At 42.8% G+C, this 15,652-nt stretch overlaps 1 protein-coding gene across 3 annotated transcripts in view; it reads left to right on the plus strand.

Annotated features, from left to right (window-relative positions):
* The first annotated feature begins 899 nt into the window (after positions 1-899).
* Positions 900-15,652, plus strand: part of NR2C2 (nuclear receptor subfamily 2 group C member 2) — a 105,150-nt gene continuing 90,397 nt past the window's right edge. Inside the window, exons 1-2 of one of the 3 annotated variants that reach the window (XR_006385095.1) lie at positions 900-1,213; positions 15,156-15,239. Coding sequence is in view for 1 of the 3 variants with exons in the window: in XM_044252927.1 (XP_044108862.1) it covers positions 15,180-15,239 (60 nt within the window). In the remaining 2 variants the exon portion in view is untranslated. The remainder of the gene's footprint in view (positions 1,214-15,155; positions 15,240-15,652) is intronic. The other 2 variants (XM_044252927.1, XM_044252928.1) reach the window with 2 other exon arrangements.

Here is a 15,652-nt window from a genome sequence, read left to right on the forward strand (position 1 = left end):
AATCAATTAGCAAAGAATCTTCCTCCTACAAAGCATGATAATCAAGAAGAGTCTAGCCGAAACATTTCAGGGCATCTAAGATAAGTAAGTGATCCACACCTCCCAAGCAAGTCAACACCGAGACTTAGAAAAGAAATATCTAAAGAAAACCTACAGCCCCAAATCCCTAAGACCAAGAGAAGCGATTTTCTTTATGTATTTAAGCAATTTTGAAGAGTCGTTTTACACACACTTATTTCTTGTTCCAAAAAACGGGAAAGGACTTAAGATTTGGGTCACGTGTTCACTAGACGACCATAAACAACAGATTTTGGACGATTTCAATACTTTACCTAATACTGCCGGAACCTGACGGCCTTTAAAACCTAATTTTAAAACATCCGTAAAGAGTAGGCCACAAACAATTCAATACCCACCAATAAACCACCCACTCAACCTACAGGCTCTCTGCTGTGAGACTGCTTCTTCAATCAACAAACACAGAGGCTTCAGCTCAGCGGGAGGCCGGGATGGAAGCTATCACCAGGAGAACAACAGTAACCTCCTAAGCCTGGAGAAGCTCGCAGGCTTGCACCCGAATAACGGTGCCCCGCGTTCCCAGATTTTTAAGACGACCAACCGGCCCTTTGCCCTGAAAACAGACGCGTTCGGGGCACTGAAATTTCATTTTCGCCTAGCGACTGCGCCACGCCAGTCCGGGGCGGAGGCTCCCCGGAGCGCAGCGCCGACACAAGCTCCCGCCCGCTCGCCGCCGGGCCCGCGGGCCGCCGAGGGGCCGGATGGACCAGCGCCGGCCGCGGCGTTCCGGTGCGCGCGCGCGCCTCAGCCAATCGCGTGCTCGCCCGCCCCCCGCGGCCGCGGCGAGGCTGGCGCTGGGAAGAGGAAGAAGAACATTCGCCCTCCTCCTACCAGCGCGCGGGCGGCGGCGGCGGCGGCACCGGGGTCACGAACTCTGACCTTTCACTGACAAAAACAATAACAAACCCCCCCTTCCCCGCGACCCCGGCGGCGCCCCCGGGCCCGCCCCCGCCGCCCCCGCTCCCACCTCGGCGTCTCGTCTCTCGCCTGCTGCCCCGCGAGCCCGCGGCCCCGGGGCTCCCGCCATCCGCCAACGCCGGGAGCCCGGCCTCCCCGCGCCCTGCCCTCCGCGTCGGGGGCCGCCCGCCGCAGACACGGGACCTGCTTCGAGGCCGCTTTGGCGCCAAATCCTGAGGTAAAATTGAAAAGGGGCCGGGGCGAGCTCGGGCCGGCGGCGGAGGGGGCGGGCCTGGCGCGCGGACATGGAGCCGCCGCGACGGCGGCTGAACCCGACCCTTTTACCTTTGCCACGGGGCGGCGGCGGCGGCGCCGGACGCTTTGCATAGTGGGCCGGGCCGCTCCCCTCCCCTCCCCGCCCGCGGCCGGGCGAAGCGAGCGGGCTCCCCCTGACCGGCCCGGCCGGCGCGAGGGTGGGGGCGGAGGGGGAATGGCCGCGGCCCCGCCTCACAGTTGGCCCTCCGCCAGCGCCGCCATTTTGTTCTCGATGGAGATGGCTCCGGCTGGGCTGGGCTCCCCTCCTCCTCCCTTTTATCCTCCTCCTCCCTGCAGTCCCTCCTTCCCTAGTTCCCCGGCTCCTCGCCCCTCCGCTTCCCGCCCGCCGTTGGAGACCGCCGCGGCCCAACCGCCGTTTTTTCCTGAAGGGAGGGTGGAGGAAAAGGAGGGAGGCGGGTGCGGGGCGCGACTTCGTGAGCGACGGCTGGCACGACCAATTGGTGCCCAGATAGGAGGGCGGGTGCCTCTGGCTCCACCCCCCGAGGCTCTATTGATTGGCTCGAGCCGGAAGGGGCGGTCCCCGCGGGGCGCGGGAGCCCTGGCGGGGCGGGAGCAGAGGCCGCGGTGCGGTGTGAGGCCGGGGCGATGGGGGCGGGGCCGGGCCGGGGGCGGGGCGCGCGGGGGCGCGGCCTGGGTTAAGAGTCTGGGGCGCGCGGGGACGCGGCCAGGGGCCGGGCGGCTTCCCTCCGCCTGGAGCGCGTCCAGAATGAGTACGGTAGAACAATAGTAATAAAGGTGATGAAGCATCTTGAATCCGCGGCGCTGGCTCGTGGGAAGGGCGTTTCGGAACCTGGACATCCTTCGGGGCTCCTGCCGGTGTTTTCGGCGTGGCCGCGGGCGAATCCCTTCCAAGGCTCAATTTCCTGGACTGTAAAATGGGGAGAGAGGTGGTTCTTGCCATGCCCGGACCTCCCTTCTCAAGATGGTTTTAGGGGCTCTGCTCAGAAAATGGAGTCCAGGCTACTTTGTGAATCTCAATATAGAAATGGTGTTCCTGTAGAAAATGGGGTGTAGAGAGCCACCAGGAGTGGAAGGCTTAAAGATATTGAGGGCTTGACAAAACCGAGGTAAATCTGAGGTAATTCTCATTCGTTGATTAAATGCATATTTGCCTAGTTTGGGGCACTGGAGGATACATCCAGGGAACCACCTAGACAAAGCCCTTGCCTCCTAGAAGTGGGAGTTGGGGTGAATAGATATTAAAGAGATGATTAAAGATTAAAGATGATTTTCATTTTCATGAAAGAAAGGAAATGAAACTGAGTGATGTGTTAAAGAAGGCCTGAGGAGAGACTAATTTAGATCGGATGTTCCGGGAAGGTCTCCATGAGGTTGAATGCAGGAACCCAAGGAAGGAATGGTGTTCTGGCAAGAGAAAACAGCAATTGTAAAGGTCCAGGAGGGAAAGTGTCTGGAATGATTGAGAACAGGCCAGTTGTGGCTGGAGAGTGGTTGGAACTAGTTCATTGTCCTTTTTTCATAATCCCACTCTACCTCCAAGCTAAAGTCTGTGAAGTATGACAAAAGTAGTGGACAATAAATCTTCAGTTTTAACAAAAAAGTAGACAAGGAAAATACAGCATCAAATGAATTGCTGATGGGAACATGACTGAGGGGGAAAGCCTCAGAAAATCACTTTACTTCTAGATTCAAGTCTTTTGTTAGTCCCTTACATCCATCCATCTTTAGTTCATAAAGTATTTGCCATGCCCTGCTAATACCCCAGGCACTGGGTGACTAAGGCACTGATCCGTGTCCTCAATGATGTGAGTGTGGTTTTATACAGGTGAGTTTTGTTCTCTGACCACCCCCATATGTATAGACACACACGTAAAATATTTTAAGCTGTAGCTGAGTAGTGTTGTGGTTAACAGTGTCAACATTTACCAGCTATATGACTTTGAATAATTTTCTTAACTTTTTTGAGTACTGTGTTTTCATCTGGACAGTAATAGAGCCTTTTTTCCTAGAATTGAGCGTTAAATGAGTTAATGTAAATAAAGAGCTTAGAAAATTGCCTGACACATACTCATAATTGGAGTTGTTATTATGAAGCACTAGCTGTCTGGTAAAAACATTGGACTAGTTAAATGATATGAACAGTGACATTTTTAGGCAGTGTGATATAGGGGCAAAACACTGGCGTAGAACACTAAGGTTCTAGTTTTAGCTCTTCTGCTTTTGGCTTGTCACTTGGCATCCAGGCCAGAAGTTTAGTTAGAAAACCAGGTAGTGGAAGTAAATACTACTAATGAAAGTAAAGGTGCTTTACAGTATACAAAATTCCCTTACGGACATTATATTGTTCAACACCCGCTAGAATCCCTATAATAGTAGAGACCATTTGCCTGCTTCTATTTTAAGACCTTTCTAAAACTACGATTTTCTTATCCTTGTACCCCTAGTTCCCTGTGCTCTAAACACAGTGGTACCCTTGCCCTAGGCCCTTTCAGGTGCTCTTCCCTTGAAATCTCATATGCCTGCCCACATATTTATCCAACAGACCACCCCCAGCACCCTACCTCTGCCGCCCCACTCCAGTCCTGGAGCTCTCAGCTCAAGCATCACTTCCTCAGGGAAGCCCTTTCCGATGCCTAGATAAGATTCTTTTACTTTACATTGTGTTCTTTTTCCCTGTAAGCTTTATTTCACTTTTTAAAAAAAAATTATAATTGCTTTATTTATTTATTTATTTATTTGATGGGGAGAGAGAGATCACAAGTAGGCAGAGAGGCAGGCAGAGAGGGGGGAAAGCAGACTCCCTGCTGAGCAGAGAGCCAGATGCAGGGCTTGATCCCAGGACCCTGAGATCATTACCTGAGCCGAAGGCAGAGGCTTAACCCACTGAGCCACGCAGGTGTCCCTTTATTTCAGTTTTTAATTATACTCCATTATATGGTTGATTGATATCTGTTCCCCTTACCATACTGTAAGCTTTGTGAGAGCAGGAATCATTTAACTCACCATTGTATTTCCAGCACTTCACAGAGTGTCTGGTACTGTTTGTTGAGTGAATAACTCATGATAATCATATCACTGACAACTAAGTTGCTGCTCTTTAATGGTTCCTTTTTATGTGGGCTTGCTTGGCAATTCACATAGCACTGCCAGCAATAAAATGTCTTTTCCAGTATTTGGATGAATTTGGGAATTGGTCCCTCACAGATGTGGCTCTTCCTGGAGAGGTAAATAGGAATAAAAGAACCCAGATTAATCACTTTTTAGCCGTTTATATGTTGATTTGTGGGTTTTTTTAATATAAGAAATAGATAATTTAATAGTTGATTGAATTGTAAGTTAAATCTATTTCATATGGAACTCATTAATAAATAGCCTAAATATTATCACATCATTTCAAGTGAGGAAACAAAGCATCTGTGTGATTTTCTTGAAATTAAAAATGGTGGTCTTTGTTTCTCTATCACAGAGGATCAAAGAACAGTAAAGAAGACTGGTGGGTTTGCAGAGAGTTGGGAGTTGAAAGTCTCGTAGCCATTAATTTCAAATATTTATCTTAACAATAATTTGATTCATGCAGTGGAGTTACTGGAAATCACCTTTTAATTGCTTTACCAAGGTTAAGCAGATTTTTGCGAACTGTGTGTGTGAAGTTTCTACTGGAAAGTCTGGTAAATAGGACACTCTAGCAACATTTTTATTTAGTTCTTTATTTTTGGACATTCCTTTTCTATCCCATTCAAGGATTTTTTGGTATCACTTGTTCAAATCAACACTTTTGATTCCTTGAACTAATTACTCAGGGTATCCAGAGAGCTGATAGTTTAATGAAAAAGATATATGTTGTTTTAATCATTAAATTACTTATTTATTGCCTTCAACAGTTGTATTTATGGTGATCTTGAAGTTTTGTTGGAACATGCGTTTATAGAAAGAAGAAAAACCCTGTGTAATAACCTTACTTTACAAGGACTTGTGGGAAGTTTTAAGATTTGTTTCCAAGCAGGGGCGCCTGGGTGGTTCAGTGGGTTAAAGCTGCTTTCGGTTCAGGTCATGATCCCGGGGTCCTGGGATCGAGCCCCGCATCGGGCTCTCTGCTCAGCGGGGAGCCTGCTTTCTCCTCTCTTCTGCCTGCCTCTCTGCCTACTTGTGATCTCTGTCAAATAAATAAATAAAATCTTAAAAAAAAAAAAAAAAGATTTGTTTCCAAGGAGTCAAGTGACAGTACAGCATCTGTGTCTGGAGCCTTGAGTGGGTAGCCTGTTAGAGTCTTACACATTCCTGACTTGACACGTAGGGAGAGCTGAGCCAACACTGAAATCAGGGCCAGGAGTAGAGGCCAGTTGTCCAAATGACTTAATAGAACAAGATAGGTGGACCTTTGTAGAGTAGCACCCCCTCAGTCATAGCACTGAACCACTGGCCTCATGTATTTAGCTGTTTGAGTGTGACCTATTGAGGGCTCTCATTTGGAATTTATATCTTTGAGTTATCTTACCTATATGCCAAATGCTCCTTTAGTCCCAAAGCACTTCCTAAAGCAGATAATGATCCCCTTTAATCAGTACCACTTAGGAAGACTGTAAAGAAGTCCTTCTTAAAACTCAACAAGTCCAGCCTCACATCTGATGCAGAGCTCCCTAGCCAATTTTAGTATATGTGCTGCCGAAGCGAGCACAGAGCTCCCTAGCCAGAGTTAGTTCTCTCTTTTTACTTCATTGCCGGTTGTGAGGAGCTTAAATAGTGTTGACTTTTTCTCTCCATGTATGATTACCACCTTTAACCTGATAGACACATTTGTGCTCCCATCACACACAGTTAAAAAAAAAAAAAATGTTCTTCCTTATATATTGGAGTTTGACTTGCCTCCAACCTGACACACCTAGAGGCTGAGATTCATTTTATAATTCCCTTCCGTCCTGCCATTCCTTCCCCATGTCGCTTGTCACACTGCTGCCACCTCCTTCCCATGCTCTCTCCAGTGCCCTGAGTGCTAAAGAGTTAAACAGCTCTGTGCCAAAAGGCAGGACCGCCTGAGAACAGCGATTCAGCTAGCATAGCTTATAGTGATGATGAGGGGGACTGAGCAGAGAAGGTGAAAGCCCATATCAGGGCACTAGCATGGGGCATTTTTAGGATAACAGTATGAGCAGATTCACGCCCCTGACATCTGGAAATCTTAGAGTAGAAGGATGGGAGGTGAATTGTTTAAGATGGGAAAGGAATAGGCTAGCTCAGACACCCAACTCTCCTTTCTGATTCACCCCTAGACTCCAGGTATACCCTATAAGGATGAAAGGCAACCTCAGGTACACAGTGTGATGTTTAGAGACCCCCCCAAAAAAAAAAAATTCTCCACTATAATAAGAGGCCTGAAGTCTTAATAGGTTAAACCTTTCAGTCCTTAACTGTTGACAGTAACCCCAAAGATTCTGATTCCTGGAAATGTTAATATTGTTGCAGAGAAAAGTTCCATGCATAAACAAGGATATCACTCTCTCTGTTTGGATTAGTAGTAGGAGGTATGAGAGGTATTGGGGCCTAGAAAATTAAAGTGAGTGGGAGAAGTGAGAGGCTTGTGGGAGCAGACTCAGACTTGGAAGGTTTCGTGGATTTACTGAAGTCACCTTATTTGCCCTTTTTTTTTTTTTTTAAAGATTTTATTTATTTATCTGAGAGAGAGAGCGTGCGCACCAGCAGGGGGAAGGGGCAGAGGGCGTGAGAGAAGCAGACTCCCCTCTAAGCAGGCAGCCAGATGTGGGACTAGATCCCAGGACTCTGGGATCAGGACCTTGGCTGAAGGTAGATGCTTACCTGACTGAGCCACCCAAGCACCCTATTTTTTTTTTCAAGATTTTATTTATTTATTTTAGAGAGACTACACGTGTGCACAGGCATGAGCAACCTAGGGAAAGAGGGAAGAACAGAGGAAGAGGGACAAGCAGACTCTGTGCTGAGCACAGAGCCCTGCATGGGGCTCCATCTCAGGACCCTGAGATCATGACCTGAGCCAAAACCAAGAGTTGCATGCTCAACTGAGCCACACAGGCACCCTACCTTATTTGCCTTTATTGTTCATATGTTGACAGAAGCTAGGCAAAAAAATAAATAAAGAAAAAAAATAATAATAATAGTTTCTTACCTGGCTGCTCACACATGCAACCTCAAGAACTCTGATAACAGCCTGCCTTCGTGTGGCAAGCAGGTCTTGGCTGAGGAAGACACATATCAAAGATTGGATGGCTCTTGAGAAGTCACACAATGCCAGCAGGTTTCATGATGCATTTGCCCTGGTAATGTTTATTGAACTTGAATCTAATTATTGTATTATTTGTGAAACATTTCAGAAATGCCGTTTGTTTTGTCCTCATTCTTTTTCTTTCCTGCTCCATTGCTTCTATAATAATGCTGCTTTTTATTAGGTTGATTAGGTGAATAGCCTGGGATTATCGAAAAATCACTTTTCACCAAGGTTAAAAGCAGCATATACTGCAAAGTATATGTCAGCCCTTGGCTGAAAAGACTGGCAATTAGAATACCTTTGTTGGGATGCCTGGGTAGCTCAGTCAGTTAAGCATCTGACTCTTGGTCTCACCTCAGGTCTTGATCTTAGGCTTGGGAGTTCAAGCCCCATGTTGAGCTCCACTCTGGGCATGAAGCCTGGCTTTTAAGAAAAAAAGATAGAATATATGTGTTGAGTTATTTAGTACAAAACAGATTCTTGAAATTTTAAATTTATAATACATTTCTTTTCTGAAGAAGGAAAAAACAGTCAATTTTTTAAAATAGGAAAATTTTCAAATGAAGGATAGATAGTATTGCTTTAAAAGTCATGTACAGGGGCACCTGGGTGGCTCAGTGGGTTAAAGCCTCTGCCTTCAGCTCGGGTCATGATCCCAGGGTCCTGGGATTGAGCCCTGTATCGGACTCTCTGCTCAGAGGGGAGCCTGCTTCCTCCTCCTCTCTCTGCCTGCCTCTCTGCCTACTTGTGATCTCCGTCTGTCAAATAAATAAATAAATAAATAAATAAAAATAAAAATAAAAGTCATGTACAAGAATGTCCATAGAAACACTAGTTGTAAGAACTACAAACTAGAAACAATCTTGAATGTTCATCAGCTATAGAATGGATACATAAATTATGGCATAGTCATATATTGGAATACTGTACAACAGTGAAAACAGATTAACTCTTGATGTTTATCACAAAAATAATGAGCAAAAGAAGACAGACACAAAAAATGTATTATAGCTCAAAAACAAGCAAAACTAATCCATGATAATAGAAGTCAGGAGAGAGAATGGAACTAAATAACGGTGCGGGGGTACGAAGGAAAATTTTGGGGATGCTAGTAATGTTTTCTGATCTGAGTGGTGTGTACATGTGTATTCACTTGATGAAAATTTACTGAGTGGTTTATGAATTGTGCAGTTTTTATTTGTATATTGTACTTTAGTAAAAATTTTTACTTTACAAAAATATGGTAAAATTATCCTCATTATTTTAATCAAGGTGATTATTAGATAGATAACATTTTAAGGGAAAGGTGTGTTCAAGTTCCAAAAGAACTGTCATGTTACTTAATATCTGAGTGGACTAGGTCAGAAATTTCTGTGAGCAATACTGAACATAAATCACATATTTTGGAATTAGTGGTATAAATGAGTTAAGTGGTCTAGCTTACTGATGTACGCAGTTTGCTCACTTAGATAATTAACTGTCTCCTGTCACTTTTTAAAATTCTCTCCTCTTGACTTCTGTTTTCTGGGAAACTATCTTGAAGGACACTGTGGTATGGAGCGAATGTTGTAATTTTAGAGGCAAAGAGGCCTTAGATTCCTAAGTCATCTCTTAACTAAATGGATGACTTGAAACAAGTTGAAATTCTGAGCTGTTTCTTCTTTGTTTGTGGAGCTAATAATACTTAGAAGGAGGTATTTTAAGGATTAAATGATGCCTAGTTTGATGTAAGGCACATAGTAGATGCTCAGGAAGTGTGTCCTGCTTTCCTTCCATCCTTCTTTCCATGGTTCATACTAACAGAAATAAAGAGAGTGCATATAACCTTTACACTTGGGCCCTTGGTAAGGGAGGAAATCACCCACAGTGTACATGATTTCTTAGGGGCAGTCTCATACAGAAAATTGTAGTGCTGCTCCCATAGAATAGGAACTCCATGTAGATGAGAGTCAACTTCTCTTACCCACTATTCATTCACTCCTTACCTTACCTCCCCTCCCCACCACACAAGAAAAAGGTTTCCTATGGGTGGCAGGAAACTAATCTTTGAGTATAAATAACGCCGGGATTTCTGATAAAAGGATATATATATACCTGGGGGCTTCCAGGTGGCGCAGTGGTTAGGCATCCGATTCTTGGTTTCAACTCAGGTCCTGATCCCCCAGTTGTGAGATCCAGCCAGGGTTGGGTTCCCTGCCGAGTCTTAAGACTCTCTCCCTCTACCTCTGCCCTCCTCCCTCCCCACACACACTCACTCTCTTGCTCTCAAGTAAATAAATCTTTTTTAAAAATGCATATCTGAACTTGAGGCATCCCCGTAAGCGTGTTTTGTATTGATGAACACATATTCAGTATGCCACCTGAGTTCCATTTCCTGATTTCAAGTCTTGATCTAGGATTTCAAGTCTTCACCTGTGTATTTTTTATTTTTTAATTCTCAGACAATCCAGATTCTTCAATTTTTATTTTCCCATGAGTACAAAAAAACTTCTGACAGTTACAGCATAATAAAACAAACCAGATACTTCGTACCTATTAAGAAGGTCTATACCCAGTAGTATTTTACAAATAGTTCGAATTTTTGCTTTCAGATTTCTTTGAAAAAGTAAAAGTGTCACGATATCCTTATACCAATAGTAGTTACCATTTATTGCATGTCTGCTATGTTCCAGGCACAGTGTTAGGCTCTCGACATACATATTTAAGATCTGATCTTCAGCCTTCACAGTAACCTCATGCAGTGTGGTGTCAGATCAGCTTAGGGTCAGAGCCTCAAAAATCCAGTGTATTTGTTTAAATAGGAAAATATCAAGACTAGATATCTTCAATGTTACATAATCATGGGCCACGCACTCCATAAATATGGATGATGTGAATCCGTTATTGTGAAGGGCAAGGCAAGCTCACTCATTCCTCTCAGTGAAGACAGAATTTCCTTGTCCCAGGACTTGTTTATTGTTACTTGAGACACTGGCTCCCAAACCTGCCCCTGTGGAGAGGATAGCTGGTCTATCCTGGCGACTGATCTGGGGATTCAGGTGTTCCCAGTCAGATCCCAGTTTTCACTACAGTGGGGTCTGTAGCCCTGCCTGACTAAAAAAAACCCTGGTTGCAAAATTTGGTCAGCGGTATACTTTGGTGAGCCCAGAAGAGTTGATTCAGAGTCACCATTGTATTCTCTGTTTTTTTGTTGTTAGAAGAGTGATACTGTTCTACTTGTATTTGAAAGGATTTATATTACAAAACCTACCACCACATAAGGCCAAGCAATAATATTTTTACTTTCCATTGTTCTGTGGTCTGTATCAGTTATATATGCTGTGCTCTGTTCTCATTTGTGTGCTGTTCAACTCACTTGTTTATGTTAAGTTTAAGACTGCCTTCATTGCTAGTCTTTCTACCCACCCCTTTCTAACTGCCTTCCCACATACAGTCTCTTCTTTTCCATCTGTCAGCACCATTTCCCAAGGGGCTTTTTTTTTTTTTTTTTAGATCCAGATGTGATCGCTTCACTTCTCTGACAAACCTCTTGTAGTTCTCTCTTGTCAACAGTGTCAGCCTCTCTTCCCCTGACCTCTCTAGCAGTTTCCCAACTGATTGTCTGCTGTTCTATTTTCCTTCATACCTGCCAGTTTGTTTGAGGTGTCTCTTCTGCCTGGAACTCTCTCCCTGTCATCCCATTTTTTGCTTGCTAAATTTCCATTCTTCCTTGAAGACCTAGTTAAAATAGCTCCTCTCCTATGAAACCATCATTGGCTCCCACAGGCAGAAAGAGGAGCTTTTCCCTTTGGATACTCATTGTAGCATTTACATTGCATAGCTATTACAGGTTCTTTCTTAAGTTCTTCAGGGACAAGGACTTTCTCTTCATTCTCTTCCTTCTTCCTCCTTTCTTCTTCGTCTCAGTTAATTGACTGCCTAGTTCACCACAGTTGGTTTCAAAGGTTTGGTGGTCTTGAATTTGATTAGTTTAAAACCACCATAGGAAAATATTCTGTAGTAGCTTTTTTTTTTTTTTTTTTAACTTCAGGTACTTGGTCTTACAGCTCTTTTGGCAACTAATGAGGCTCTTTTTCAGAAGCATTATTGTGCATGTGGGCAGTTTTCAACGGTTAAGGAGCTGAGTGGGTAAAGTCCCAGCCTTTGACAACCTCAGGTTTCTGTACCAAGAGCTACTTTAGTGTTTTGTCCACAGTGATTACTACAATGCCGGGGAGTGTAATAACCACTCAGTAAGTGTTAGTTACTATCAGTATTACCCTTACTGTTGACTCTACCAGCCAAGAATCGTTAATGTGTTATCTAATTTGTACTATCAAAACAATACATTGTTCTCTTTTCAGATCAAATGCAAAATAATATGCTAGTGAATATGGTTTTTAGAACTACATGTAGACACAACCAACTATCTCCTGGAGCTTTTCATTCTAGGGAAACACCCCCTAATTGACAACTATTGCCCGGTACCCTTTCTAAAACTCTCTTCCCTTCCTTCTCACTGTGATCTTATTGTCTCTAGGACTGCCTGTGGCTGCAGTAGCAGTAAGAGAAGCTCTCAGGTGAGAGTCTTACCCCGACATTATCTTTTTTTTTTGTTTTTTTGTTTTTTTCCTGGGGTGCACTTGAGTTAAATGTTTTCCCTCATTGCCTGAGGATTTCATCTTATTTCTTATATTTTGATATTCTAGAAGAAGCCTCTGTTTTATTTATATGTGAAGATAGGATGTAGTTTGTGACAATATATTTTCAAAAATGATGAAATGGAAAATAATTTTCTGAAATAATCCTCTCACCCGCTCTTGCTGGATTTAAGTCTTTATTGAAAGCACTTACTTTTCATAGTTTCTCTTTCATCTTCTCTCTCCCACTCTTACTCTCACTCTTTGTCTCTGCTTGTTTTTCTAGAAGGTACACATTCCTCCTTGTTCATTTCCAAGCAGCTTTGAAAGTTGCTGTTGATGATGCCTCATTCTTTGGAGGGAGAAAACCAACAGTGAGACCAAGAATTGTAAGAATTCAAATCTGTAAAGAAAGGTTGCTGTTCTGGTTTTGAGTGCTTGAGATGGTCCAGAAAGTTGGTATGTGGAGAAGAGAGCAAGGTGCTGGGGGGGCAGGAGGGCACTTGCCCTAATAGAGAGCACCACTTCTTATAAAGCTGCAGTAATAAGATAATGGAAGTGGTGTAAAGAAAGATAAATAGAACTGTAGTGGAACAGACTAGAGAATTTAGAATTACAGCCACACATACAGGGAAGCCTGAAATAGGACAGAAGTGGCATTACAGATTAGTAGGGAAAAGGATAGATTGTTCATTAACGGTGCTGGAAAATTGACTATCCACACAGAAAGAAAATTAACTAGATTCTTAATCCTTATCAAACTCAAGAATCAATTTGCACATAGATTAAGGCCTTAAATGTGAAGGACAGGGACAAAAGCTCAAGCATTTATAAGAAATATGTAAAATTATACTTATGACCCTGGAGTAGGACAGAATTTTCATAAAATAAATGTTGATAAATTCAGCCTTATTAAATTTAAGAATTTCCATTCATCAAAAGACACCATAAAGAAGGTGAACAAATGAACGACAGCGTAGGAGAAGATATTTAGCTTAATATTTAGAATATCCAGAATATTTAGCTTTTTTAAGCTGATAACTTCTCTTTAACTTAGTATCTATAATCACTGATCATTAGCAGTATCTTGGAACAGTCCTCCCCTCAGCCTTATGTGAGGCTGATTGGTCCTGCCAATTTAATGTAAAGGAGCCATTACAGAAAGTTTTCTGAGTTACAGAATCTGCTTCAGCTCAAAACTGAAGGAATCAAACTGCCTGTTATAGGGAGACTTAATAGAAAGATAAACTTTTCTAGCATTTTTTAATTTCTCTACTACTCAGTAATACTTCCCTAAGAATATTTCTGTAATATTAAAATTCATGCATTTCTTGCAGCAAACTACAGTTCATAACAGCAACAAAAATACTAACAGGACCTAAAAGTGGTAAAATTAATATTTGCAGCTGCATGTTTGGATTTTATTTCTTAATATAAAATACCTACTAGCTATCTACACATTTGATTTCTTAGAGACTTCTTATTTACTATATTGAGGAAAAAGATTAAAACTCTGGACTTTAAACATGCAGTAATTATGTTTTTAACAACTGCCAATAGACTTTTCTGGTACCTGTGAAATGATGCTTTTTTCTTTCATTTCTGTTAGTTGGAACCAAACTAACTGGGAAGAAAGACCAGAGTGTTTTTCTGAATCATTGACACTGGTGACCTAGTTTCATTGTAGCAAGTGGTAAGGTACCTGTTCTTATAGGATTTTGACTCTTGGAGGTAGGGGCCAGTTCTTTTATATTTGCCAGTCATAGTTTTCATGCCCCCATTTCTCTCTCATTGCTATTTTGGCAATAAAATAATCTGAAGGAGAATTATGTTAATAGATACGGCTATTTAATAGTAGATAGAATCATTGGAAAGTTACCAGAGAGTAAAAGAGTTTCATAGAGACCAGTACTTACAAGTATAATACTTGGGGTAAGAAATACAGGAAAGTGTTTTTGTAAAATTGCATAGTCTAGTTTATGGTCGAGGGAGGACCAAGCAAATGAACTGTGTATGCATTTGTGTAGTAGTTTATAATTTTTATATGTATTGCTAGAAATAAATTATACCAGAGCTTTTTTTCTTGGATTCACATGGGACCAGTGCCGTCACTAATGAAGTCTTTCTGATTTGTCCAGGAATTAGGTCCGAAGTGGAATCTCTTTATCCTGGATTCTTTGTGGAAGAGATTGGAAGGGGGTTAGGGTCTATTCAATGGAGCTGTTTCTTTAGACCCGAAGAGACGAGGGGTCTGTCGCATTAACGATGCTTGCATTCAGGGGAATCCTCCTCAGGAGACTAGCACATTTCCTGGTTTTCGGATGATTTTTCATAATTTTTACAGATGGTGGCACTGTTTTTTCCTGTGAATAGAAAGCTGAATTATCTGGTTTTCTAATTTTATGAGGACTTTAAAATATAAGTTAATTTATGGGTACCACTATTATAGTCCACATTTTAGCACTTTAGTAATGGAGTCTTCTTACTTCTTTTCTTGTTTAGTCCTGGTGTTTGGCTTTCAACCTCTGAGTGAGGTGTGTTAGCACCTGGACAGGGTTTTGCTTCTCACATTGCCACCTTACGGTAACAGAAGTATAGTTGTTGATAGCAATCTAGTGCTCTGAATCTAACTTTGATCTCACACCTGTCTCAGATAGCCACCTTCTTTTTTGGCATGCTGTGACAGAGAGCTATCCAAAAAAGTATGATTCCCACCTCCCTGAGGGGTGATCCAAGCTGTTACAACCCAAGAGACCTGATAATTAAAGTTCCAAATTCATCTTTGTCTGTGTTTACCAGGAGAAGTCTTGTTTCCAAATTGAAACGTTTCTGCTAATTGATTTTGGTACCTGCAATTGAAGAAGCTGGTGCAGCATATCCAGCAATGCTTAGCCTTGTAGCTGTGTCTTCTATAGAGGGCGGAATCTGCACAAGATAGTACCAAAGATGAATTTTGATTTCTGATTTTTTTTCAAGTAGCCTGGTTTCTCCCCACCTGATAGAAGTTGCTGCATCTTTCCAAACAGGTTCTCTAATGATCTTGCTTCACCATGGCTACAAATATGGAGGGGCTGGTTCAGCACAGAGTGGGGACCCAGCAGGTGGCTGAGGTGAGTGACAGGGGCTAGCACAATAGCTGGCACCCTTGCTTTTGAAAGGAAAAGTACATCAGTGTGCTCTGTTGTTTGAAAATAGTCCCAATGAAGTCAGCATGTGATCCAAATCCAAAGCAGGATGCTGCCATGGAAGAAAAAATAAAAAATGACAAGAACATTTACTCCTAGTGTTTCTTTACATGAGTAGGGTGGCCTAACTGCATACAGTAAGGTGACTTTTTAAAAAAATCTCACCTTAAACCTGAAACTGTCAAACCTGTGATTATAGTTTTAACTCCAAGACTCTTAGTTTCTTACACATTTGATACTTTGTTAATACTGTGGTATAGAGGATTTGGGCAGGTACTGAGAAATCTAGAGGTAAATGAGCCATTGGACCTCCTTTAGCAGCCTCAGAGGCTGGTTAA

Source organism: Neovison vison, chromosome 6 (assembly GCF_020171115.1).
Source record: "Neovison vison isolate M4711 chromosome 6, ASM_NN_V1, whole genome shotgun sequence".
Lineage (NCBI taxonomy): Eukaryota > Metazoa > Chordata > Mammalia > Carnivora > Mustelidae > Neogale > Neogale vison.